The following is a 27,996-nucleotide window of genomic DNA, read 5'->3' as shown; positions in this document are numbered from 1 at the left end:
GCTGATGAGCTGTCTCACCACAGGTGTGAGTGGAAGAAGCAGGAGGGAGACAAGAGCAGTCTCTTTATTGTGGTGAGGAAAACTGGACTGAATGACATGAAAACAGTTGGTCATAGTTATGTAACTATTTAACTGTTGAAATAATGCTTACTGCACAAATAGGCCCTTTGAGACCAACATGTTTTCAAAAACAGTCAGGTTGTGGTTGATTTCTCCCCTCAGAGATATTTTGGGCTTCCTCATTAAGAATGAAAAACAGGAAGTGTTTCATTAAGGGACAACACCTTCCTGAAAGGTTTGAAGCAAAAGCACACATTTTATTCTACAGAAACCTGCAAAGTTTGTTCCTTCAACGTGTGAATTCCTTAGCTCAAAGTCACTGATGAATGACACCTGCTCATGAACACACCCTTTTCACTAGTGACACCTGTGTGGCTTAAAGTATATCTACTGTGAACTTTCTGGTTTTGGATCGCACTAAATCAATCTTCTTAGCTTGCGTCCTTGCTTTTCTTTGTGTCGCTTTACTTTTTTGTTTTTTCCTCCTCCTGTTTCCAAGAAATGCTTCCTCAAGTAAGTGCCTAAAACATGACAACACATTTTCAGCCAGCTTTAAAGGATAACCAAAGCTGAAAGATTGTATGTTGGCTAAAGACTATAAACAAATCAAAAATATAAGAATGAAGAAACAGAACCACAAAAAAACATCAAAGAGATACAGAAAGAGAGAGAAAAAGAGAGATGGAGAGATGCAAAAACACCGCTCCAGGTTTGGTGTTTTTGTCTGAAACATTAAAAAAGATGTTGTTGTGAAGGAGTCATTCACAAAGCCTTGCAAAAGTGTCCATATCTTTTGTTTTTCCCCATTTTGCCACACTGTAACCACAAACTACTTTTTTTTTTTTTTTTGCAACAGTGCTGATTGCCTATAAATCTTACATAATTTTTTTAAACCTTTAAGTGGCCACAATTGTAAGGTCTACACCTTTGTGAGCTGAGCTGTAGAATCAAGTATGTTGGCTGCACCCTTGGAAAACTGGTCAGATTTTCTCCACTACTGACCAAACCCAAAAGAAACAAGAAATCCGTTGTTGAAAGAAAGTCTAGTCCCATTTGTTTTGCTCATATTAGACCAAAAAGTAACAATTAAGCCAAAATGGGAAACACTATGTGTGGCCAAAAACTGATAACATGCATCACCTTGAAACACGGTGGTGGCAGCATCGAGCTTTGGGGATGCCTCTCTTCAATAGGAGCAGGAAAGTTGGACGCAGCTGATGGGAAGAATAACAGTTTGCGGCTAAAGTGTACCATCTTTTTAAAAAGTGATCAAAATAAAAAAAAAACAAAAAAAAAACTTCCTCTTCCCTCGTCTTTACAACTATTCACATATTATTTTGGAGTATCAGAAATATCCTTGGCGTTTTAACTTGCTTGTAACTTAGCTAAATTTAAAAAAGCTCAACGGGTATAAATAGAAAATTAACTTTTGGAAGCTACTTCAGTGTCCATGCACATACTAGCCTCAAAATCTGTATAACTATTACGTCTGGACCCCTCAAACTACCTAAAGGAGTTCTAAATTTAAAGTTCATTAACATCCAGTGGTACCATGTCACTTAGCAAATCTTTTAGGTCTTCTGATTGGCAATCATGTTGGGACTAAATACACTAAGAAGAATCAGGAAACAATGTTTCAAGACTGTGCTAGCATGAGCACACTCTGATTTTTCCCAGATTGTGTGCTGCAAGGCAGCTTCAACAGATCCAGATATGCTGGTCCAACTGGTAAAGCCAGTGGGGGGGGGCGTAGCCTGACTTAAAGTTTGAGGGGTGTGACTAGAGAAGAACAAAAATAATAATAACAGCAACAGGTGCAGTGAACACTGGAAGGAGGAGAAGAGGCATCACATAATACCGGTAAAGTGAGTTTAAAGTAATGTTTTTGTACCTTTTACAGGCTGTGTAGGAACAACTTGCCTGTACTCACCTTACTACTACCAGTTTTTCAAGAACCATGAAAGTACATGAGCGCGCATGTGTCAGCCGAAGGATTACTGCATCTTTACAATCAGTTTTGACTTATCTTTGCGTGAACAGAAACAAGCCATCGTGAGAAAGCGACAGGAATAGGTGGACGCAATCAGACAAAGAGAAAGAAAAATGGCTGAGACTCCAAAGATTGAGCTCTTCGTGAAGGTAAGATCAAGAGACCTACTTTTTAACTAACATATAAGGCTGAAATACTATAACTGAGTCTGTAGAATGTTGGCCTGAAAGTTGTTTTTTTTTTCCCCTTAAGAAGCGGCAAACTTTTTGTCGACTTAACAAGCCAGCAGGTCTTACGCCAAGCCAATCATTTTTAGTCATGAAAGTCGACTTTGTCATTGAAGCCAAGATCTCAGAGAGGTTCTCTGTTATATTTTTACCCATTTCGAGGTGGTTAGTTAATTGATTGGATCCAGATATGTCACTGTATGCTACAGCAGAGATAACAAGTTTAATTCAAACAACCAACTTTTTAATGAAGGGTATCAGAAGCCCTAATTCTCCATTTCAAATTTGCATTCATAGCTGTCTCTATCTGTCAGAGGAGATCAGGATTGATGAGAATGCCTATACGGGTATCTATAATTTATTCAGACACATTACAGAGCTGGCTTTGGTATCCATGTTGCATTATGCTAAAAAATACCAGTCATCCCGTCATTTTTAGAGTACACCTTTCACATATCCATGAGATCTGGTTATGGTTTCCCTGTCTGTATGCAGGCCAGCGATGATGCTGAAAGTGTTGGAAACTGCCCTTTCTGTCAGAGGCTCTTCATGATCCTTTGGCTGAAGGGGATCAATTTCACCCTGACCACTGTTGACATGAGGAGGTAAGATCAGATGAGCTCATTCTTTGCTTGGGGTGTGCCGGAGTCGCCACCTGACTGACATCACACAATTATTATCTCCCAGGGAATGTCATTGAAAACACTGGTAATATATAATATGTCTTTGTGGTGCATTTTAGGGAAATATTTCTGTTTTTGAAGATTTGTCATGGCACCAGTGGCCATTACTTGAGGTATTTAGATAGGAAATAGGCAGAGAGAAGTGGGGAAGACATGAAGGAAAGGTACCATGGTTCAGAATCGAACCCCAGATGGCTGCGTTGAGGTCTAATAGCCTGTGTACAAGGGGAGCCCATCCTCTTTAGGTGTAAGATAGCATAAGCAAGAAGCAAAGCTAGCTGCTACAAAGGACAGAAAAGTCACAAAAACAGACCGTTCTCACAAGCTTTTTCTTAAAAACATGTATATCAGACATCTGTTGTTTAAACTTTGCAATCTTGGAACAATTTAGGCCAAAGTTGTAAAGCTATAGTCCTCAAGGGCCTGATCTCAAGGCTTTAGGTGTGTCTCTGCTGAAACACACCTCGTTCTAATCATTAGGTCATTAGATAGATTCTGTAGAACCTAACTGTTTGATCGAGAGGCAATTTAGCCATTTTATTAAGGCGCATTGGAGCGGGTTGTGGGATCCTGGCCCTCACATGACTTCAGTCTGACACTTCTGATAAAGGTAGACACTTTGTACAATTGCCAATCTATGCGAAAATAAAGCTGTGTTAAGGTGAGTTAGACAATAGTTTATCTTTGCCATGTTGAAATTCCGACTTCTTGACTTGAATGCAATTATCTGATGTCAAACACAGCTCAGAGTTCTGGTATCTAACACCAGTTATTGATGCTGCTATCACTGCATCTTTTGATTTTGGACTTTTCAGTTTTTATGCAATGAAATGCAAGTTTTGTTCAGGGAATTTTCTTAAGTAAATTTAGGTATATTTCAACTGCTAATTCCTTTCTGGTTGTTGTCCTGTTGCAGGGCACCTGATGTGCTGAAAAATTTGGCTCCTGGATCTCAGCCTCCTTTCCTCATCTACAATGAGGAAGTCAAAACAGACACTAACAAGATTGAGGAGTTCCTGGAGGAGAAACTTGCCCCACCGAAGTAAGTAAAGCGATCTATAATAGATCTTTTTATTTTTTTAATGACATTAAGTAACTATCAAAATTTGTAACCATACTTTGTAAAAATCACAGCTACCCAAAACTCGGCTGCCGATACAAAGAGTCCAACACCACTGGACAGGACATCTTCAGAAAATTTTCAGCATACATTAAAAATCCCAATCCTGGGCTAAATATCAGTAAGAAAAATTCCCGGATGTTCTAACTTACATTCTGAATAAAATGGTCTCCTTGTTGCAAAGCTTTCAGAAAACTTTACAAAGGTTTGTTTCTTGTCTTCCAGTGCTTGAGAAACAGTTTCTGTCAACTCTGGTTAAGCTGAGCATGTACCTTGACACTCCACTCCCTCACGAACTGGATCAGAACCCAAATATCACAGAGTCTACACGCCTCTACCTCGATGGTGACTCCTTCACCTTGGCAGACTGCAACTTGCTTCCCAAACTCAACATCATAAAGGTAAAAGGAACTCACAAGAGCATTGCTTATAAAAAAAAAATAAAAAATAAAAAATAAATCACCACAGCAAATCTCGTGGTTCTCCCAATAGGTGGTGTGTAAGGAGTACCGCAACTTTGACATCCCCAAGGAGCTGAAAGGACTGACACGTTACCTGAATAATGCCTACAAACAAGAACAGTTTCGCTACACCTGCCCAAATGACTCAGAGATCCTCATTGCCTACAAATCTGTGGCCAAGTACCTGACCAAATAGACCAAGAGGGAATGACAAATGATCAGGGTTTTTTTGTTTTTAGTATTTATCTGCTTTAATTGAAACTCATTTATCCTTTGTGTTGACAGGTTTATTTGTATGTAACTACATTGCTAAGTTGTACTTGTGCTTTAATAGGATCTCTCTTCCAACTGGTACCAACATGATTCTGTAAGATGGCTTCCACTGAGAGTAAAGAAGAAGCAAAACTGTTTCAGAAGAAACAGAAATGCATTTGCACATAAAAAGAGATATTTGCAACATAAGGTTTACATTTGCATATTTAACAGGTTACTGCAAATATCAAAGATTTTGTACATACTAAAACTGCTGTGCTATTTGGTCTTCTTCAGTCTTTATAAGGTGCAGGTCTGCTTTATGCATCTTGCCAAAGCCTGATGGTTTACAGGTATATTGTTGCTGTGTTTCATAAATCAGTATTTTGCATTCAGTTAAATAGTCACAAATAAAAAAAGGAATGAGTCAGTTCTGTATTTCAGTAAAGTCTCTAAGCTATGTTTACTTATGACATAATCTGTAATTGAATGAAGTGTGGTAACATAAAAAATATCTTATTTTGTTCAATATTAAAGGCTACATTATATAAAGAAATCATGGTGTTGATGGATTCATTTGTTGAATTTTGTGATCTTCAAACTCACAAAAAATGATGCAAATGTGTGCATGTCTAATGTTTGCATTACCAGTTCAGTATTTCATAGCATTCAAGCTTAATTTGATTATTACATGATATATTGGAACATAACTTTACCATAAATGATCATGCCATGCAATTGATAGCAAATTATGTTTCTAAAATCTAATGGAAAATCTGTACCAAGACTTGAATTGTTGTTCAGAGTCATTTCTTGTGCTTTATTATTTAACTGAGCCTGTGACTTGCACATCAGACCTTTCAGATGTTTTTAACATTATTTTTCCATTTCAAATTTTTGCACCGTTTTGTGTTGAAATGTCATATTAAATCTAAAAAAAATAAAGGTAATAAAAAACTACATTAAAGTTCATGGTTGTAAACTAAGAAAATGGGAAGAATTTCAAGGAATATAAATATATTTGCAAAGTATTAGACATAAAGATCTTAATAAAACAAAAAGTTTGTTGGAGGTCTGTTTGCAACGGGGTAAAACTGCAATGCTGTTTTATTCCGACGGATTAAATTTTTCTCAACATCCTGAAAGTCAGTAGTAGAAGTGTTCAGGCAGGAGCCAGAGTATTTAGCTCTGGTTAGGATAAAAGTGAAAATAAAAGCAGACTTCACCTTGCTCAGCTCAGGAGCCTAACTTGTAAAATTAGAATGAAACTTTCCATTTTAACGATAGTGAAACATGCTTCGTTCTGATTGGATACCTGCCTCAAGCGAAACCAAGGCAACAGCAGAGAGGGGCGGGCCAAAGCAGCTGACAGCATAAAGAAAACTTTGTTAGCGCGTTGCTAACAAATTTGTCTGTTCAGCGATGTAAATAAATAATAGGAAGCAGCACTTCGAAAATCCCATAAAAGTAAGCATTGTTCCTCCCGTTTTTCTCGGATTACTTTAATAGTTGAATTAGCTGTTGAATTTGGCTACGTTGTTTTCACTAGCAAGACGGTAAACCCTGTTCAGTCAGCTGCTAGCTAATGATAACCCAAGCTAATAGTATTTTTCTTTCTAACCACGTCGGAAAATCATCAGCTGTCAATCGCGTTGTTTGCCTAATTACACGAGCATATACTTATTTCATGAAGCTGGAGGGGGTTACCGAATGAGGCTAACATTCAAATCCAGGTTCCTCTTTTCAATTATTTCTTTCCATTTCTCCAGAAGAAAGAGACATCTTCACAAAATGGGACTTCTCTTTTTAAAACGCTGACATCTTTTCTTTTTGTAGGTCACGTTTTATTTAAGTGTGAGGCTAATCGTTTACTGGGATTCTTGTTACACAGGATGGACTGTGCTGCAGATGAGAGGGAGCTGTGCCAATGGTCCAGTTCGGTATGCATGCAGCACAACTTCTTTTGATACTTATGACAGAAGAGACATTCATTTGAATTCTTTAGTCAATGTGTATTTTTTATTTTTTTTTTTAATTAATTGGATAGGCAAACTAGTGCTAATATCAAATATGTCTAGATGCTGACGGGCAGCAGGAGTGCTCTGAAGGCACGAGTTCAACAGTTTGTGGAAGAGAGGATGCAAACCACGATGGTAAGAATTACTGAATAATAAAAACTGACAACACTTTTTATAGCAGTTTGCTTCTTATTTCCCTTGTTCTGTGCATGTCAGAACCATTGTGCATAAAAATATTAACTTATAGCTTGATTTTCTGTGATGTTGATGTTTATACTGGTAAAGAATCAACCAGCGTTTAATTTAACCTTACTGATTTAAAATCTTATTGTTAGCTCGGATTATTCATCACATTATTTCTTGTGTACATCCAGCTAACAGGTGTACTGATCGGAGCAGTGGTCGCTGTCGTACTGATTGGGATTGTGGTGCTCTTCTATTACAGAAAAATCAAGCTTGCTCGTGAGTCTTCCAAGCTCATTCTAAATTACATATTGTTCAAATAAATATTTAATTTTATATTCCCCTCTAAAGGAACTGTAATGTAATTGTATCTGCATTTTACATTTTGATTCTCTGACAAAGGTGAGCAGCAGCCTGGTGTGCCCCAGTATCGTTTCCGAAAACGAGATAAAGTGCTTTTCTATGGAAGAAAGATAATGCGAAAGGTTGTTTTTTTTCTATTTACATTTTTGTTGGCATGTCTGAAAACAAATAATTACATTTTACTAGATTATGGTTCTCTAATTTACTTAAGTCTTGGGTTAATTTTCACATTTTTTCCCCCTTTAATAAATTACTGTATATGTCACTATAAACCTGGTGTTTGTGTGATACAGCGAGTGGGTCACTGTAGAAATAGTGAAGTAATGTAAGCCAAAAGGAAACCAAACTTTGATCTCTATATTTAGACAATTCATTTTCTAAGCTTTTCAGTAATTTGGTGTACGCCTCAAAGAACAACAAACTTGATTGTGTTCTCTCTGTCGTCTCTGCTCAAGGTTCAAACGCTGTCCTCTACTCCTCCCCCCTCCTTATCCTCAGTGTCAAAGCAACCGCAGCGCATACGCAAAAGAACCAAAGTTCTGACCATAGCTCGCAGGTTTGCAACATTTTTACATGTCATTTACTGTGAAAACAATTATTTTTAGGTCTTGCTCTTAAATCAGTTTCTCTGTTCTAACAGAATCTTGAGGATCCGTAAAGACCCACCCACTCTGCAGCATAAGGAACCTCCTCCATCTTTGCTGGAGGCAGATCTAACAGAGTTTGATGTGCAGAGTTCAAATCTTCCTTCAGAGGTTCTCTATATGCTAAAAAATGTTAGGTAAACAGTTTTGCAACATCTTTCCTTATAAAATGTTGTCTCCCTATTAAGACGGTGTAATAATGCTTGTTTTGTCACACTTCTTGTAGAGTCCTGGGTCACTTTGAGAAGCCTCTGTTCCTGGAGTTGTGTCGCCACATGGTGTTTGTTGAGCTTCAAGAAGGGGAAGTGCTTTTCAGACCAGGAGATGACGATGACAGTATATATGTGGTCCAGGATGGTCGACTTGAGCTCTGTGTTCAAGAAAATGTATGTCGCCAACAACAACAATAGCTCTTTTAAAAAAAAAAATATTTATAGGTAAAGTGATTTCAAGTTGGGTTTCAGTAATCCAGTCATTTGTTTTCTTATGTACAACATGTATCACTCTACAAACAACTGTTAGATTGCAATGTTTTGTTTAAACATTGATTTTAAAAATGACATTTAATAAATATGAACAGCAGAGGGCACTAAAGTAACATCTATCTATATGGATTATAAGATATTTTGAAATGTAGTTTTTTTTATGACTTAATTTTTTTGATGGCATATTCAAGCAGACGTTGAACAAATACTCAGCTTTATGGATGCTTTTACTTTTAAAGGATGGCACGGAGCCAGTGGTGAAGGATGTTCACCCTGGAGACAGTGTCCACAGCCTGCTCAGCATTCTGGACATCATCACTGTGAGCTCTTATTTATTCTCTCATTTTACATTTGGCTGGCTTCTGTCCTCATTGGTGCGTTCATCTGACTGTATCAGTTCAATTAGATCACCCATTATTAGTTCATATATTAGTTTTCCTCTGAGAAAACTAATAAATGTAAGTATCTAGTATCTAGTTGGATAGTTTTATTTCCATATTATTATCATAAATAACATGTTTACTTAACACCTCGTAATTTCATGAAATGCTTGATTATAACTCTCTATCTATCTATCTATCTATCTATCTATCTATCTATCTATCTATCTATCTATCTATCTATCTATCTATCTATCTATCTATCTTATCTATCTATCTTATCTATCTATCTATCTATCGATTATCCCTTTCAGAGTGGAGATTGTGCTATCCAGATTATCTATTTTAAAAACAGCAATTTGAGACTATAAAACACATATAACGGATATTAAAGTGAGAGAATCAGGCTATAAAAAATAAGAGTACACAGTTTTATAATGAAACTATATGATGACTGTTAAACATAGAGAAACATTCATATATGTTTATGTATATTCTGTTTAAATACAGTCACTGTATATATATATATATATCCTTCATGAAGTTATCCAGCTTTTCGTGGCCTGTGTTCTGCTGGCAGGTCAACCTTTGATCTTAAGAGTTTTCTATCATTTATTCTTTTTTTTTCTTTTTTTCAATTCGCAGGTGTATATTATATAATGGTCAAACACAAAAAACAGCAATAAAACTAAAATGCAGTGAAGTTTGTGGTTGTGAATTTAAGAGACGTTTGAGGGGAATTAATATATTTGCATGGCTCTGTGCATAGATATAATTACAGGAGAAGTCATTTCAATTCTCATGTAGTTACCCAGTTTTTGAAATGTAATTAAAGTTTAACATTGATGTGTGGATTACAACAGAATAAGCTTTTATTAGACCTGCAGGGTAAAATTCAGGCACATCCAGAGATGGAATAGACTGGACTGTATAATAATGTTAAACGTATAAAATAACAGAAAAATAGCAGCTGTTGGTCATCCTCTTCTATTTTCAGAGTTTTTATTGTAGTTGAATTTGTCTTCTCTCTTATTTCCAGGGTTATCCAGCTCCATATAAGACTGTATCAGCACGAGCTGCAACTCGCTCCACCATCTTACGCTTATCTGCTTCAGCCTTTGAGTCAGTTTTCAAGAAATACCCCGAGACACTTGTTCGCGTCATCCAGGTATGGAAAGTCTAACAATAAATATGGAATGTAAATACATTTCCATAAATTAGAAGTAATCACAAACTTGTGAAGAACATATCTTGCTCTGTTTAATTATTCTTGACTTTGTTGGATTTGCAGATAATCATGGTGCGACTTCAGAGGGTGACCTTTCTGGCGTTGCATAACTATCTGGGCCTAACAACCGAGCTCTTCAATCCGGTAGGAGGGAAATTAATTGGTGCACGCATATTTGTGTGTTTACACAGAGTCACGCAGAGATGCTCATGCTGAATACCTAAGCTTGGCGTTTGATCAAATTACACAGAACAAACATTAGAAAAGCATTTGCACACTAGATCACACACAGGGAAGCTACTTTTACAGATCATTAAGCACAGCTTCACACCTTCGTCATTCCTCCTGGTCAGGGAAATGTGAATAGAAATGAATGCAAACGTTTCACAAAAAATGGGGATCACTGACCTAAGGTGGTTACTGACTTTAGTACCATCTGATAATTTCAGTAGCATGCACAAATCATTTTCTTCAAAATCAGTATTTTTTTTTTTTTTAAAGAGGTGTACTCATTTGTGAATGGATCCTGCTCTTGGAGCTTACAATTGTCTGTGCTTCTAAAGATTAAAGACCTGAATTTATTTCCCTTATGTTTTCTTTGGCAGGAGAGTCAGGCTGTGCCGTTGTCCAATATAAACAGTGTGATGTCTGAGGTAAATTCTGTAAAGACGGCTCGTCGTCACCATTTCCAGGATGAGTTTCCAGCTGTGACCAATGAGACCACTTCAGAACCAGGTATAACGATCTTACACATGCACACATTTCAAATGAAGCTTTTAATTTCTCATGTTTGATCTGCTTCTTGTACTGTTTTCCATTTTAAAAGATGGTGTTAAGGATAGTCCTCTAAACAGCAGTAGGAGGTCGCGGTCTGTCTCTGCTCCCACTGATTGTGGAGGTGGGTCACTTTATTTTATTTTTTTCTGTCCTTCACATATTTTTTTTAAGAGGAATTATGATTGTAAAATTTCTTCTTTGCTGCGTTGCACAACAGGAAATGACCTTAACATGGCTTGTGAACGAGCTCGTGTCACAATAGAGGAGACTCCATCCAGTCCTCTCACTCAGAAGGTAAGACTTTACGGTTTAACTTCTCATTTATGTTTGCTCTAATGTTTCTCTGAGAGGAGAAACTGGGTGTGAAATTAACCAGAAAGCTGCTGTACCTCACAACGCTACAGCGGTTATTGTCTGATTTTAAATGACTTCCTTGTGTCCGGCTTTGTAGTCTGCTCTAAAGAAGAATGTGACGATGCAGCAAACACCGTCTGAGGTGTTCCACTACACTGACAGTGGAGGGCAGCCTGACGCCAGTAACGTTGGTAAAAGCAGCACTGTCCTCCAGGCTGCTAAGAAAGACTTCCTGGGAGTCATCCAGCTGCAGGTAACTGTATCAATACAAATGCATTTCAATAAATGAGAATCTCATTCCAAGATGATGAAAGATTCTTTTTTTTTATGCTGTTGTAATGAAGGTTTTAATTTCTTTTTTTTTTCTTATAGGACCCCAGTTTACTTGATGGCAGGGTGACCCTTCACCATGTGAAGGCAGGTTCTGTTGTAGCTCGTCAAGGAGACCAGGTTAGAGAAAACCTTTTCCTTTTTATACAAATTTTTATGACTGTTGTCAATTTCTTTTCACAATCCATTAGCTGAGTTGTTTGGTATTTTTAGCTATTATGTACTTATCACAGGAGGTAATAAAAATGTCTAACAATGCTTATTTGACAAGACATCCTAACTTTTGAAAACACAAATTTTCTCTAAATGATGCTGCATTTGAAATAGAATCCCATTGAATGATTTAAATCCAAATCCATTTTATTTATAAAGCATGTTTAAAAAAAAAAGTCTTTATTTTAACCAAAGTGCTATGCCGCATCAAAACAGATCAAACCAAATAAAAACGGTAATAAAATCAAAATAAAACATACTATAAGTACAGTACGACAGAAACCACAAAACAACTCGTACTGTGTAAGAAGCCACTGAAAGCAAATGTTTTTAAGAGAAATGAGATGTTTGCAAGTTGAGCAGCACAGTTGAAGCTTGTGGATTACATCCATGAAAATCCTCTCTGTACCAAATGACTTATTTTGTTTCTGATTTTCATTGGGCGTTTTGTGTGATCAGACTGGTGACCAGGATGAGGAGGAAATGCCGGGCTGCTGTGGTTGTGTACGATTCCACCTGCACGTTACTAATTGAACCTGTTTGTTGAATTAAAAAAAAACGTTCAAATGTTTGTCCGTACTCCAACCATTCAACCTAATAAACTCCACCAAATACAAGTTGATATCAGAAGAAGTAGGTTGGCAGAGGTAGAAAGAATTTGGCAGGTATTTATTTGTTTTTTGGCACAGCCCACATGTTCAACTTTGCTGCTCAAACAAACCCCACCACCCCCTTTTTGTTTATTTATTATTTTTTTACAGATGTTTATTAATTTAAAGTGAATAAACAAGCTTTCCAAGAGTATAAGATTTGGTTCAAAGTAATTTTGCTTTTCTTTTTTGTGTTAAATTTATGTAACATATCATTTTTTGCAAGGGATTTTTCTAGATCTTAAGTTACATATTCATTACTTGTGCTGCCAATCAGCCTTGTGATACTTTCAGGAGATTATCGGGTCTTCTGATCAAAATGCAGAAATGCAACATACAGTTGACACTTAAACAAACATCAGGCAGATTTTTTTTTGCTGTCCAATAAACATCCATCATCAAACCCTCTAGCTTTTTAATTTTCCCTCAGTTGACTCGTCCCTGCTTGTTTTCTAGGAAGTGAGCATCCAGTTTGTGATCTCCGGGCTCCTCCATGTTTATCAGAGGATGATTGATCGTGAAGAAGACACTCGTCTGTTTGTGACGCATCCTGGGGAGCTTGTGGGTCAGCTCGCTGTGTTGACCGGAGAGCCTCTCATATTTACGGTTCGAGCCCAGCGAGACTGCAGCTTCCTCTCCATTTCCAAAACCCACTTCTACGAGTCAGTCACGTCCTGTTTGCGATCATTCTAACGTGTTCTCATTTTGTGTTAAAATCCACTTTAACTTTTGATTTCTCCATACCTTTGTTTCTTTAATTCTTTAGGATAATGCGTGTTGAGCCAAAAGTGGTCCTGAATGTTGCTCACACCGTCTCCAGGCGGATGTCGTCTTTTATCAGACAGATAGACTTTGCCCTTGATTGGATGGCTGTGGAGGCTGGCAGAGCTGTTTACAGGTTTTTGTCGTCAAATCTTTGTCATTTTCATAAACGTTGTCTACATTTATGAATGGATAAAGATGAACATCCCAAAAAAAGAAGTTAATAATTGAGCATATTCAACTAAATAAGATTTATTTAACTAAATTGAAGCTATTTTATTTACTTTTCCTAGGCAGGGGGAAAAATCAGATAGCACCTTTATAGTGCTGAGTGGTCGACTACGCTCTGTGATCAGGAAGGACGACGGCAAAAAGGAGCTGATAGGAGAGTATGGACGTGGTGACCTGATTGGAGTGGTAAGACATGAGGCAGAAAGTTTTTTTAAATGTGGAAAATCAGAAAAAAAAAATTATTTTTCTTTGTGATTTTTATCAATTTTATTTGAAAAAAAAAAAAAGAAAAGCCAATATGTACAGTGATGAAGAGGAAAGCATGTTTTTTTGAGTTTACTATGAGACAGCTGCAGCAGAGAGTAGCATTTTAGGGTCGCCAAATCTCCATAACAACTATTAGGGGGTCACAAAATTATTCCAAGGACCACAAAAGGCCCTAGGGCCTCACTTTGGACACGCTTACACTGGATGTAACGCTGATGTTTACTTCAGTATTGCTTGCCAATCGGGGAAAAAAGCTGTTTAAAGCAAGATTTACATTTAGTTTATTAAATTAATTAAAAAATTGCTGTCATTTAGAAAAAAAAAACATTTTATTAAAAATGCACCTCAAAAATATTTATTTATACCATTTTCAATAATCAGTAATCAAAGTTTTTTTATTTTAGCTGAGCAACTTTTTACACGTTGAAGTTTTATTTTCCCCAGATTCAAGTTTTGCTCTTTATGGCTAAACTCTGTTGTTTTAAAGGCTATGCTGTTTATAGCTTTACACCTGGGCTACTTTTTTAAAGCTAAACCTCTTAGTTACCCTCACCTGGCCTCCCACTTGCTGTGGTGACGGGTTTCTGCCACAATGCTTCTAATAATACCTGGGCTGATGGATGCTATGGTTACTGCTACTTGGAGGAGGAAAGCTGTCATTGCAGCTGTTGTGGTAGTGAAAATAGGGATGCGATGGAGGTGTCTAGCACTCGGAGACACATTTAGCCTCACTGTATTGACGTCAGCTCTTCTTGATGACATGAAATGAAGACAACTCATTTACAGCTCCTTTTTTCACTTGTGATCTTTGTTTCACACTGTGCTATTACAGGACTCGTAAGCAGTAAATGGGGGTGTAAAGAATAACTGATTCATGTCTTGAAGGAGCTGAATAAGGCTTTTTTTTTTTTTTTTTTCATAAGTTAATAATTTCCTGCAGTCTTAATGAAATTTCTGTGGTTTGCTTTGGTCTAAATACTGCAAGGATAAAGTGCCTTGTCACCCCTCTAACTTGTATAGGTGACTTATAGACCTTAGCTCAAATAGGCTACCTGCCCATGCCTCTTATAGATTATAAGAGGGTATAAGCTCTGGGCAAACCGAGAGCCTACACTTAAGCACACCAAGACATTTTACTAGCGGTGACATTTTTGTGAAGACGGAAGTCTTTGAGGTCGTTGTTGTCGCACCAAACAAGTAGTGAAGTATGTTGATCACTGCAAGCAGTGCTGGGTTGACCTAAATGGAGAGCTTTTCTCTACTAATACACAAGTAAGGAAGTGTACGATCCACAGGACGCTCCACAGTTATGAGTAAAAAGATGCTCGGAAACCCTTGAAGCATTTAGCTTTAATTGCATTGCATAATCTCACTCTGAAACATTTGCTACTCTCCAACAGTGAGTTTTGCGTTCCTCACTGCACACGGTGCCAAGACAAACCTCGTTTCTCAGTTCAAGTTGTTTTTTAGACTTTTAAATTGTGTAGAGATCAGTTTTGGAGAGAAACATTTCCTTCACATGAAGATCAACAGTACTTCGCCTGAGTTGAATGACAGGTTCTCTGGTGTTTTCCACTTTGAAAAGTAGGTTAGAGCGATGTACCTCTATGTTATATCATACTTACACCATTCCAGACTCTAATTGCCTTTGAGAAGGATAAGATATAGTAAAACAGCAATTGTGAAATACTTTGTGGGGATTTAGTATAAAGCAACAAGTGTCTCTACAGGTGGAGGCCTTGACCCACCAGAACCGAGCCACAACTGTTCACGCTGTTCGAGATTCAGAACTGGCTAAGTTACCAGAGGGGGCGCTCAACTCCATCAAGAGGAGGTTCCCACAGGTACTCATGATCTAAACTGTACTTCATGTGCAAGTTCAGTGTTTTCCTGATGTTTTTTTTTTATTTTTTAAAGCAAAATTGGTTATAAAACATTTTGATCTCATAGGTCGTCACAAGGTTGATCCATTTGTTGGGTCAAAAGATTCTTCAGCAGGTCAACGTTCCTTTTTCAGGTGTGTGCTTGGTTTATAATGTTACTTTCTCATGATGTTACAGTACACCAATTGTGATGCTGAATGTTTAGTTGCTTAGATATTGAGTTTTTTCCAATGCTTTTATCTTTTTGAGGGACATGTCTACAATTTAATGATTTGTTCAGCTCGTAGCTTGGCACTCCACACTCCAGGGAGCAAGTGGGATGCAGGGAATCAAGCCTCCAACCTCTCTACTGTGACGGTCCTGCCTGTATCAGAAGAGGTGCCTTTGACTACCTTCACCCTGGAGCTGCAGCATGCCCTCATTGCTATAGGTAAGACAACGGTCACACCGACATGATGCTTTCATTTTACTCTTATGTCATTCCACATAAGAGTCCTTCGGAGGTATTTATTAAAATTAAAGCCCTGTCATCTATAGTTATTACAATAAAAAAAAACAAAAAAACAATTAAAGCTAAAAGAGGAAGACACAAAGTCGGTGTTCTTGGAAAGGAAATCTTTCATTTGAAGCAGAAAACTGTGTTTGTTGTAATAATTGGTGCGGAAATGTTATGTGAAAAGTTAGCACAAAGAAAACAGGTGGCTATTCCTCAAAAGAGATTTCCAGTATACATAACAAAGCCATAGAAACATGATTGGTCAGGATTACTGACAATGGACTGTTAATGACTTTTAACCGCTTATCCTGGTTTGAGCTGCGACTGAGCGTGTCAGGACAGATTTGCTTTGGTGACTCCATTGCTTTGTATGCGACAAAGCAAGCGAGAAGATTTACCCTTTTAAAGTTTTCATTTTAATACAATCAGCTTTTGAGTCTTTAAAGAATAAAATTTAAATAGGCACACGTGTACAGTTGATCTAAAAATTGTAAACTGCTCAGCTTATTATTTAGGGAAAATACAAGAAGAATTAAAGCTGCGATTAACTTGTAACATAACTGTGCAAATTATTAAGCTAATAGTTTAAATAATTCAGTCGTTTTAAATTCACCTGATTAACCTGAAGAACCTTTGTAAGAGACTGGGACTGAGTATTGCCACAATGAGATGTAGCATGCTGATGCTCTTCTCCCAAAGAAACATGAACGAGGTCATGGAAAAGTTTTAGTTTTAACAGGGGGCTGTAGGCTACTGTAGAAGTTGCCTTGAGAAGACGTTGATTTGATAAATGTAATTTGATCTCACGCAGGACCAACTCTTCTGCTTACAAGTGACATTATCAAGCAGAGGCTGGGAGCTGCAGCACTGGATAGGTATGTTGATGTCAAAACTAAAAAGAGTTTCATATTTACATTTGATAATTAGGCTTTAGGCCTTAGGCTTTCCCTGAACATGCATTAGATATATGGGAAGTATTTCCTTTGGTACCGCTGTTGCTCTTTCATTTATGTTTAAACTTGTTTTATTGATGCAAAAAAATTGATCTACAGTATTCTTTATTTATGAACTCTCTTTGTCCGTAGTGTCCATGAATACCGTCTTTCCAGCTGGCTGGGCCAACAAGAAGACATACATCGCATAGTTCTGTATCAGACCGACTACACGTTGACCCCGTGGACTCAGCGGTGCATCCGTCAGGCTGACTGCATCATTATTGTGGGACTTGGGGAGCAAGACCCTGCTGTTGGGGAGGTGAGATGGAAAGACTTGGCTGCAAACAGAGGGAAGATGGAGGTCATACTGATGCATGCAAAAAAGTGTTTTTAATAGCTGTGTTTTTTTTTATTTTATCAGTAGCTGTATTACAATGTAATGTCTGTTTTGTAATTGTTTTTCCTACAAGAGCAACTTCAAAATAGTAATTTGTAATGAGAGTGAAATCATTTTATCGTCTACTTTACTAGTTATCCAGTCCCAACTGAACCTTTCAGAATCAACTACTTACCATTCATAAGTTAAAGTTGTCTGATCTGCACTGATGGAGAACATTGTGTTCAAATTGTAGCTAATTTTGTCAACATGATCTGATCCTCAGAATTGTTTCTATCATCTAACTTTGTTTTTGCAAGCAGTGCGCTAAAGAATCAAAGTTGTTTGAGTGCAAAGGTTGGTTATACGAAGTCTTTTATTTCTAGAAGTGCTCAGTGCACTTCTTCTAGATTTTTGGCAGCAGCTTGACTCTGCATTTGTTTTTATGTTTTTTAATCTGCGAGTGGATATTTTAAAGTTTTAGTAACACATCTGTAGAAGGACAGTTTTTTATATATATATAAAAAATCTGAACATAACAATCACCTCTAATGTAATATGAAGGCCACTTCTGATCATTACTCAGTCGAATCAGGTTGTGGCCTTCTTGTTTAACCATTGTAATGGCTGAATCGGGTCAGGGTGACTTGTGTTTAACCCTTAAATATGTTTGAGAAATGAGCAAAGACTGGACGGATGCTGTGAAAGAGAGTCCATGTTTTAAAGTGACGAAAGAGAGGTAATCTCCTCTAGAGGGGAGTGGAAAGAGGAATGTGCCCCTGCTGACCAGGAAATGGAAGCAGAAATCGAAAGACGGATCAATATTTACCCAAATTCAGAATGAGTCATATCTTTTACTTGGTTTTTATCTGTGGGGCAAACACCTTCTCTACAAAAAAAAAAAAAAAAAAAAACCAAATCCTAATCTTAACACTATCTTCAGCAGAGGCAGAAGGGGGTAATTTGATAATAATCTGATCGGGCCAATATCTTGTTTTCTTTAATCAAAATGTTCATTAAGGAGTTGATTAGATAAAGGGAAAACACATAGAGGGCAGCATGCTTTTTAAATTTGCAGTGGCATTAAGTGTTATTTAGAAAAGTCAGTCATGACGTGTGGCTTTGGGCTGATGTAAGAAACTTCAGTATCTAAAGATTCATCCTTTATTCATGACAATTTACCAGCAGAAATGCTATGTCTGCCTGTTTACTTCTGTTAAGTTTTCCAAACTTTTTTTTTTCACCAAGCGCTCGTCCGTCTGTGCCAACATCACACAGGAAAAAGTGTCAAATGTAAAATGTTCTGAAACATCTGTGCTCGATGGCTCTCTCTCTCTCCCCTCCCTCAGCTGGAGCGCATGTTAGAAGGAAGTGCAGTGCGGGCCCAGAAGCAGCTGGTGTTGTTGCACCGAGAAGATGGCCCTCCTCCCCAAGGAACTGTGAACTGGCTGAACATGCGAAGCTGGATCTCCAGGCACCTCCATCTCTCCTGTCCCAGAAGGGTCTTCTCTAAGAGGAGCCTCCCCAAGCTGGTTGGAATATTTCGTCTATCGAAGCACCTTACGTGGTCCAGTTTGGCCCAGCTGCGCTTCAGCGTTCTCAGTCTACATCATCGTCGTCATTTATTCACTCATTCCTCTTAACTTCCCTTTCTTTGCTTTTTTTTTTTTTTTTTTTTTTTTTTTTTTTTTTTTGCAGTTGGAGCTGTACCAGCGTGTGTTTGAGAAGCCTGCAGACCGCCACTCTGACTTCTCCCGTCTGGCTCGGGTTCTCACGGGCAACGCCATCGCGCTCGTCCTCGGCGGGGGAGGGGCCAGGTAAACTAGTTCCTCAACCAGTCTTTTTACACAAATGCAGTCTTTTTACAGTCGGTGTCCCGTTTCATCTTCTTCGTCTCCTAATCAGGGGTTGCTCCCAGGTGGGGATCATGAGAGCGCTGTGCGAGGCCGGCATCCCGGTGGACCTGATCGGTGGGACTTCGATTGGAGCGCTGATGGGGGCTTTGTATGCTGAGGACCGCAGCCTCAGCCGCATGAGGATTAGAGCCAGACAATGGGCAATGGTGAGACCGGTCTACATGAGCCATGCTTCATCAGTCACACAATAAAATCCAACACTGTCGCAGTGTTGTCTGGCCTTTAGACAATTTGACTGTCAATGTGGAAAGAGAACATGTCTGTCTGTCTGTCTGTTTTTTGCAATTTGATAAAATATTTTTTCACTGCTAAACTGCTTGCCACATTTATTGGCACCTCTGGTAAAGATTTAATTTGAATATATGGAAAAGAAAAATCAGCTTAGACTCCCTTCTGGTCCAGTTATTTTTTACCTTTGTTGTTATTATTTTGCACATTGATTTACATGGCGAGCTTTTGATACATCTGGGGTTCCATTAAACTTTTTTCCATGTCTTTATATTCAAATTGGACGTCAGGTGCAAATAAACATGTAGAAGAGATGTATCCAACATCCTCTACATCCGTTTGTTCTTCTGTTTGTGCATTAAATATCGACTTGGTTACCAACATCCTGCTCACTGTTTATAGCATATTACTATTTTTAAACGAGGCAGCTGATGCACAGCAGTCAAGCAATTATTTCAGTACCTTAAAGAAACATGTACATATTTAAACTATTTTGTAACAGGAGCTTTTTTTTTCTTATTTTTTGCCAGCACATCTAAAACCTCAATCCTTTAAGTGTTTCAGGAACCTTTGTGATGAGCAGCTGCTGCAGTAAGATGTTGTTCAATGCTCTTAGACATTTTAAAATGATCTTTGCTGCAGGTGTGACTAATAGTGGTTAAACCTCTTGTTCAGATAACTAATATCTTTGAACTGCGGATAATTTCGTCAACTCGGGTTGTTCTAGATTAACTGACTAAAGTAGCATACAAGAAGCTGAGTAAAGTGAACTGAAAATCCCTCTCTCTTTAAGATTTTTTTTTTTAACATTTCATCTATTCCTTGCTTTGTAAAATAGTCGGTTAAAAAAGGAAAATATTTGCGTGTGGCAAGACAAATACTGTCATTACTTAATAAAAATATGTCTTTTGCTCTTTTCCAAAAGGAAATGACCTCAACATTTAAAAAGGTTTGGGATTTCACATATCCGATGTCCTCCATGTTTACTGGTGCTGGCTTCAACTCCAGCATCAGTAAAGTGTTTCAAAGCAAACAGATTGAGGTGAGCTACAAAAAAGGAAGTATATACTTTATATGTTGTTTTTTATTGTTCTAATTATTTTATTTTATTTTATTTTTAAATGCAGGACCTTTGGATCCCATATTTTAATATTACTACTGACATTAGTGCTTCAGCCATGAGAGTACACACTGATGGTAAGTATTGAATTTGTGTGTTTGATTCTCTCTCCTTTTTACTTCTCTTTTATTAATTCATTTTTTTAGGTTGTCTTTGCTTGGAGATTTACCCAAATCACAATTTTAGGAAATGTTTCTTCATTTAGCAATGCCTGCAAATAAAGGTGGTTTAATCTGTATTTACTTATAAACATTATATCAAACCCGAGTTTAGTGGCTTTTGCTTTAAACAGTTTGTGGCCAGCACAATTATCAAGATCTTTATGAAATGCACAGATCATTGCAAAGTTATTTCTATGCAATGATCTGTGCACTGTCTAGCTTTATTTGTCATAGTTTTATTTGTTTTATCAAAATTTTATTTATTTAATTGTAGATTTGAGGAAGTGTAGGCCAGTAGTTGCTTAGTTTTAGCTTTTCTTGATTTAAGATCAACCGACATTTGTCTGGTTTACTAATTATAATTTCCAAGATGCTCTGATTTAGTTTGTGTATTCTTAGTATAGTTTTTTATTTATTTTATAAGAGTTTTTGCCAATAATTGTGGCTTTAAGAAAAAACAAAATAATAATTTTCTTGAAATATGTTTTTGCTTGAATAAATCTACTCAAATACACATTATTTCAGTGATTCCTTAATATTGAGGCTTTTTGCACACGTTTACCAGTCAATAAATGTAGTTGTCCCTGTATGTAATTTCTAAAAAATACAGTTTAATAAAATGTCCTGTTTGCTGTTTTAGGTTCTCTGTGGCGGTACGTTCGAGCCAGCATGTCTCTCTCGGGATATCTGCCCCCTCTCTGTGACCCCAAAGACGGACACCTGCTGATGGATGGGGGTTACATCAACAACCTGCCAGGTTTGTTAAGCTCACCCTCTCAGTTATCAACATATTACAGATGTTCTTTCTGTACCTCAATATGTGTTTCTTTTTTTTCTTCTTCTTCTTCTTCTTTGGGCTACCTTCGATTTTCCCAGCTGATGTGGCGCGCTCCATGGGGGCCAAGGTGGTGATAGCTATTGACGTGGGCAGCCGGGATGAAACCAACCTCACTAATTACGGCGATTCGCTCTCAGGCTGGTGGGTGCTATGGAAACGCCTGAACCCCCTGGCAGAGAAAGTGAAGGTGATGAATTGATTAACGAATAAAAACCCAACAAACGGTGGGAGGAGGTTTCCAAGAAATAAACCAAATCTATGAATAACAATGAAGATATTTATGGAGGTGTTTTTTTTTTTTTTTGTTTGTTTGTTTGAGCTTTACGTTGATTTCAACAGGTGTTGAACATGGCAGAGATTCAGACCCGGCTGGCTTACGTATGCTGCGTGAGGCACCTGGAGTCCGTTAAAAGCAGCGACTATTGCGAGTACATCAGGCCGCCAATTGACAGATATCGGACTCTGGAGTTTGGCAAGTTTGATGAGATAGCTGTAAGTTTGAGACACACTTGGCTTTTTGTTCAATCTAACACTCTAATGGTTATGGTTTCTTTCCAATCCTAAGAATGCCTGGTGGGTTCTTATGATATATTCTTTCAGATCAGTGAATATTTGTGTGTTGTAGGAAGTGGGCTACCAGCATGGCAAGACCGTGTTTGATGTGTGGAGGCGGAGTGGCGTCGTGGAGAAGATGATGAAAGACAGGCACCAAGAGGAGACCCGCAACACCCAAACCATGAGCAATGTAAGAATGAGACATGATGTCTGTAGGGAACACACACTTTGTTTCATCAAATATAGATAATCACAATTAAATAATGTGAAATTTGTTGGATTCAGACAAAAAAAAAAATCATTAATGAAAACCAGTTTCTGTTTTAAGTTCCACTCTTGAAGTAAAAACAAAAATCCTCTGGATCTGATTCCTATCAATATTTAGAAAAGGCTACATCCTTACAAAGCAAAATAAGACAGTGACAAATTAACTCCAAAGTGCTGCAGTAATGTGCATAATAAAACAAGAGCAGAATTGACATGCAAAATACTCAGCAGCAACAAAACGGCAGAAAACTTATGCACCTTATTGAAAAATGGAGGCAAGATTGAAGCTATTGTTAGGGTTTCAGATTTGAACAGTGATGCTGTCTTTTGACCAACTCCCATTTTTATTCTTTAAAACAACAGCCTTCCCACACAGACATTTAATGATGTCTTGCTATTTTCAGATCGTCTTGTAGGATGTGTCTCAAGAGAAATAATGCATGTCTTCCCCTTTAAAAATCATGTTACTTTAAAAAAAATTCAAGACACAAATTATTTAGCTATAGAAACAAAATATGAAGATTTGATTTAAAACAAACAAACAAAAAAATGGGTTCCTATTTTGAAGGTTAAATGTTTACGACTAGTATAACTTTTAGTTCTGTCTTTTATGCAACTTTTAAGGAAGCTAAACAAATATGGGTTATGCATTTAAGAAATTTCTCACCATATTGTTGGTAAGAATTTGGTGGCAACAACAAACGTTTTTCAACTATTTTGCACATTTATGTCTTTTTCACAGCTTTTGGGTATTTCTGGTTAACTTCAAACACATACAGTAAACTTCTGGTTTACTGTATGTGTCTATGAAAATAGACACATGAAAATAGACATGCTTTTTTTTGCCCCCCCAGTGTCTGAAATGAAATCAGACCAAACTTCTCTTGTTTTAGGTCAGTTAGAATTGGCTAAATGCTGAAAGAATGAGACAAAGAATATGTCAGAGATTTATTTATTAATGTATTCAAAATTAGATGTTTACTAACAGAATGGTGACTCTCTTAAAAAAACAAGGGAAAAGCCAAATCTAGCAAAAATATTCAAACTGCGTGAATATTTTTCTCTCTCTTCACCGTGACATGATTGCAAGATCTTTTTGCAGACTCCACTGGATTTATGTACCACTCTCATGCTGCACAGACAGATGGAGCCTGCAGATGGAGTACAAAGATGAGGGATTACAGTTCTTGTTAACAACAGATGCAGTGATCCATGCATGTTATCTTAAATGAGCATCTCTGTTCCCCAGTCACTAAAGTCATAGCTGAGAATTTCTGTTCATTTTATCTATGAACAGAGCTGACTTGTTTTATCTTCCAGTCCTGATCCATACTTCTGTTCTTTCCAGCATATGCATTTGTGTCCGTTAGGTATTTCCTACTTGAACTCCTTTGGATTGAGTTATTACTTGAAGTCGTGCATTATTTTGGTCAGGAAAGCTTTGAGTGACAAGTGAGGACTCCGAGCGCAAAACAAAACGGAGATGCGTTGTCATCAGGTTGTCGGTCAAATTCATCCCATGCATGTCACATTAGACTTGCCAAAAAAAATGGCTGATTGCTAGATGAGAGTTTTTGAGGCTTAAAATGTCTGGTCAAAAAAAAAAAAAAAAACACAATTTCTGCTATTTATGAGTTGAATTTGTGTGTCTTTCAGGTGGTGACATGTCCCAATGCTTCCTTCACTGACCTTGCAGAAATCGTGTCTCGCATCGAGCCTGTCAAGCCTGCGGTGGTGGATGGTAAAACTGACACATAATTCAGCACTGCCACTTTCAGCAACACATCATGGTTCTTCTAAAAATGTGTTGACATTCTGTCTGGTAGATGGATCTTTTACATCTCTACACTTCTTCTGTTTTTGTGTTGTTGGTTGTTTTTTTTTGTTTTTTTTATCCATCAGCTGACATGTTTTGCTGAAAAGACCAAATTAACAGTTGTATCCATTAGAACTGGGTGTGGACAGAGAAAGGATTTTTGTTGTTATATCTTAATGAGAAAGTAGACGCACTGAAGAAAAGAAAAATGTGTTTTGATTCTTTAAATTAGGCATTTCTATATAAAAAAAGTGCAAACAAAATTATCTACAGGGAGGTAGTAAATTCTTCTCTTAATCCTCATTGTGTCTTTTGTTACTATTTGAATTCACATGGTTTTAAACATTTTAAATCGGTCGCATGCATCTTGTCCTCAGTTCACACAATCTTTTCTTTTTCACCCACTACCTGCTTCCTTTCACTCTGTCTCCCCTCCTCAGAAGAGTCAGACTATCAGACTGACTATGACGAGGAAGCATTGGAGAGTGCCCTTTCTGATATGGAGCTGTATGGTCACTGCGGGGAGCACACTGAAGGGGAGGAGACGGCTGACACGGTGCGGACTTCTAGTCTGGAGCGTCCCTTTCTTTAATCACAGTACTTTTTAAACATGCTTCACACGTTTAAACTGTTTCCTTTAAAATTATAATTTCACTTTTCCTGCTGAAGACGGCTTGTTTTAATCATGTTTGTACAACATAAATAATTAGATTTTTTTTTTTTTTTTTTTTTTACATGCTCTCATCATGTAATAAGACATTATGGATACTCCTGTTCTGACCGGCATTGTTAGGTGTCACCAGAAAACGTTACGTTATGAAGCAGTTACAGTTGTTGGGTGAAACTTATCAGTAGTGAATGGAAGCAGCTAAAAGTTCCACTCTCCTATGATTAGTTGCCAATTAAAGTTGAACTATTTTAGTAATAGTTTTAGTCCACATAAAGATGAAGAAAATGGCTTATTGAAATGAACAGCACAGGTGGAGATATAGTCTTTTTTATTTTCTGGACCATTTTTAACTGTCTTTTATCTCATCTCTCAACTTTCAGGATGAGGAACAGGAGGAGAGAGGATTCCCCAGCGGGGAGCCTGCAAACGTCTCCTTCAGTCCACAAGAGCAGCTGAAGACGCCTACAAATCCGTTTCAACCGAGCCATTAAGAAGACAACCGTCTGAGCAATACCCAAACAGGTCGTCATAATTTCATCACAACTAATCCTCTTTGTTTGGCTGATCTCTCATATTGAGATATAGTTGATGTGAACTTCTTAAAGCTTTATGGGAATCACAGCTGTTCAGTGGAAGATGAAAGGACAAGTGAAGAAATTCGTATTTCTGTGAAATACTCATCACTGAGACAATGTTAGGAAAAAAAAGGTCGATTCTGTCATGATTGACTCTATTGATTTAGTTTTTAGGTTTAAAGTAGTCAGGAAGTCACTGTCATATTGTTGTTGTTTTTTTTTCTGTACATTACTGCTGTTTACAATGATTATTTAAAGAAAGTCCCCCTCTTTGTGGTCATACACAGAAATATGAACCTCAAACACACATTTTAAATCAAGACGAACCGAGGCATTAAGGAAACGTTGTAAGGAAGACAATTTTTACTTAATTCTACCTGAAAATATTTGGATTTCCAGGCCAGAAAGAGTGTCTCAAAACATTTAACCCACCCAGGCAATGATGGGGCAGTGGTTTTATGTTTGTTTTTCTTTTCTTTGCTTGTTTGTTTGTTTTTTACTGCGTTTAAAACATAAAAAAAAAATAAAATACAGTACTTAATGGAACCAAATCAATGGAGCTCTACAAGTTTTTAGTTTTATTCAACTGCAGTTTGATAGGCACAGGTTATGATGGCATATATTTTCAAACAAGAACCAAATTGCACCAAGCTGTTTGACTGCTGGATATAATCTGAGTTGACCAAGTAATGTTATGTGAGTTTAGATTCTGAAACTCAGAAGTTCAGGCTACGTTAGGGTTAGGTTAGGTCAGTTATTTATATTTATGTTATTTCACTGCTTAAGTTATCTATAATGGTCTTTCCTATTTTCATGCTTAACACTGAAACTGGCATAAAGATAAGGATTTGATAGAAGTCTAAAATAGTTTCTTCTTGAGGCAGAGTCGCTGCTGTTCGAAAGAAGAAAATAACCACTGCTTAAAATGATAAGTTATTGCTTTATATGACTTAATATAGATAACAATGATTTATACATGGAAGCATTGATTGGGTCTCCTTAAAAAAATCAGAGCACAAACTGTTCAGGAATTTTGTTGTGTTTTGTCTAAACTGATGCATTTACACAGATGTGTGCCAACTTCAGCACATGACCAAAAATTCAGTCAGAAAAGCTGTTTATCCTGTAAATAAATAAAAAAAAAGTTTTGAAAATTGTTGCCAACATGCAACTCCAGATGTAAGGACACAGGCTGGTGTTGCAAAAATGTTATTATGGAAATAAAATGCACAGAAACCTCTGCCTTAACAATAATATACATGAATCACAAATTGCTTAGAAATGCAGCACAAAACAAAGCAGCAGACTGTCCAGTGACGGCTATCGGCACAGTTTTGTTATTCCCGACGTGCCGGGGACATGCAGGGGGAATTAATGATGGCGGTCCTCTTCAAAGCACGAGTTTCCCTGTTGGCTGCTCAGACAGCCTCCCCCCTGTTTGTGTTCTGGCTTGAATCTATCAGACACAGACTTAGCAGCAGACAATGTGACTTTGAAGCTCATCTTGTCTGCAGATAGACTATTATTGTTAGGCACCTTCCTTACAATATATTGGATATGTTTAAATACTTGTATAAATACAAAGGTAATGGCCCTTGTATGAACCAATAACTACAGTATTCCAACACTAAGGTAATATCAAACTCGAAAGGATGTTCATTCCAAGTATCATGATTTATTTCACCCCCTGATACTGCACACCCCCCTGAAACACACTCTTTATAGGTGTGATACTTACTACTGGTGCTACACGTGCCTGCAGCCTTATGCGTGTGGACAGTGGGAGAAAACCTGTTATAAACACTATGGATGTGTTGTGAATATGTGAACACTGGACAGAAAAAAAAAATGTTGCTGTTTACCAATCAGATGATGATGATGATGATGAGGTTTGTACTTTTTTTTTTTTTTTTCCTTTGAAGCCTTGCACAATGACTTGAGGATCGATGTTTCACTTCTTTGTTAAATGGGTCACTGTAGTGAATCAGCTGCTGGAGTAATGTATGGAGCCCTGCCATGAAGTTAATATAAACCTCCTTTGATGACCTATATGAGGAAAATTATCGTGCACTTGTTTTACGCTCGTGTTAATAATAATGATATTGTGTGAGAATGTTTACTAACATGCCTACAGCATATTGTCTATATATTTGTTTTGTTTGATCAGATGTTGCTAATAAACCTGTTTTTCCTTTTCTCTTTTATGACGCTTTTTTTCTTCCTTTTTTAAGTTTAATATGATAGAATTATGCCTAAGCAGTTTAATTATCTGTAGTATAAAATTATGTTAACCCTTTAAAAAAAAAAAAAAGAAGGGTTTTGGTTGTTGGCGAAAATGATGAATATCTATTGGAGTCTAGTTCTTAGTTTAATTTCATACTTTTAAGTCCAAAGGTTTTCTACAGTGATTAGGCTTTACATATCAATCAATCAATCAATTAGTCAAATTTTATTTGTATAGCACATTTCAGCAGCAAGGCAT

At 37.4% G+C, this 27,996-nt stretch overlaps 2 protein-coding genes across 9 annotated transcripts; both read left to right on the top strand.

The window, feature by feature from the left end:
• clic3 (chloride intracellular channel 3) lies at positions 1-5,349 on the top strand. 7 transcript variants are annotated; one of them, XM_015033657.1, is made up of 7 exons: positions 1-72; positions 2,101-2,199; positions 2,773-2,882; positions 3,877-4,002; positions 4,095-4,201; positions 4,306-4,481; positions 4,573-5,349. In XM_015033657.1, exons 2-7 carry the CDS (start codon positions 2,164-2,166, stop codon positions 4,735-4,737), a joined length of 720 nt encoding a protein of 239 aa, XP_014889143.1. In that variant the 5' UTR covers positions 1-72; positions 2,101-2,163; the 3' UTR covers positions 4,738-5,349. The 7 variants fall into 7 exon arrangements, with proteins under 7 accessions (XP_014889143.1, XP_014889111.1, XP_014889135.1 ...); XM_015033625.1 differs by lacking the exon at positions 1-72 and adding an exon at positions 432-573; XM_015033649.1 differs by lacking the exon at positions 1-72 and adding an exon at positions 1,842-1,920.
• Positions 5,350-6,118: 769 nt separating this feature from the next.
• On the top strand, positions 6,119-27,709 carry pnpla7a (patatin-like phospholipase domain containing 7a). Of its 2 annotated transcripts, XM_015033608.1 has the most exons (36): positions 6,119-6,260; positions 6,685-6,733; positions 6,872-6,946; positions 7,186-7,273; positions 7,397-7,479; positions 7,813-7,913; positions 7,998-8,138; positions 8,228-8,387; positions 8,726-8,806; positions 9,906-10,034; positions 10,158-10,238; positions 10,700-10,829; positions 10,921-10,992; positions 11,089-11,165; positions 11,323-11,478; positions 11,598-11,675; positions 12,875-13,080; positions 13,185-13,316; positions 13,474-13,597; positions 15,409-15,522; positions 15,629-15,695; positions 15,842-15,991; positions 16,869-16,932; positions 17,143-17,311; positions 18,718-18,900; positions 19,067-19,185; positions 19,274-19,430; positions 20,438-20,554; positions 20,640-20,709; positions 21,434-21,550; positions 21,670-21,818; positions 21,971-22,123; positions 22,257-22,376; positions 24,110-24,194; positions 24,710-24,825; positions 25,320-27,709. In XM_015033608.1, exons 2-36 carry the CDS (start codon positions 6,686-6,688, stop codon positions 25,428-25,430), a joined length of 4,023 nt encoding a protein of 1,340 aa, XP_014889094.1. In that variant the 5' UTR covers positions 6,119-6,260; position 6,685; the 3' UTR covers positions 25,431-27,709. The 2 variants fall into 2 exon arrangements, with proteins under 2 accessions (XP_014889094.1, XP_014889102.1); XM_015033616.1 differs by lacking the exon at positions 24,710-24,825 and having other exon boundaries at positions 25,320-25,407.
• Positions 27,710-27,996: the final 287 nt, after the last annotated feature.

Source organism: Poecilia latipinna, unplaced genomic scaffold (genome assembly GCF_001443285.1).
Source record: "Poecilia latipinna isolate Pla-1442-1.1 unplaced genomic scaffold, P_latipinna-1.0 Scaffold16, whole genome shotgun sequence".
NCBI classification, from domain to species: domain Eukaryota; kingdom Metazoa; phylum Chordata; class Actinopteri; order Cyprinodontiformes; family Poeciliidae; genus Poecilia; species Poecilia latipinna.
This window is presented reverse-complemented; position numbering and strand designations above follow the sequence as displayed.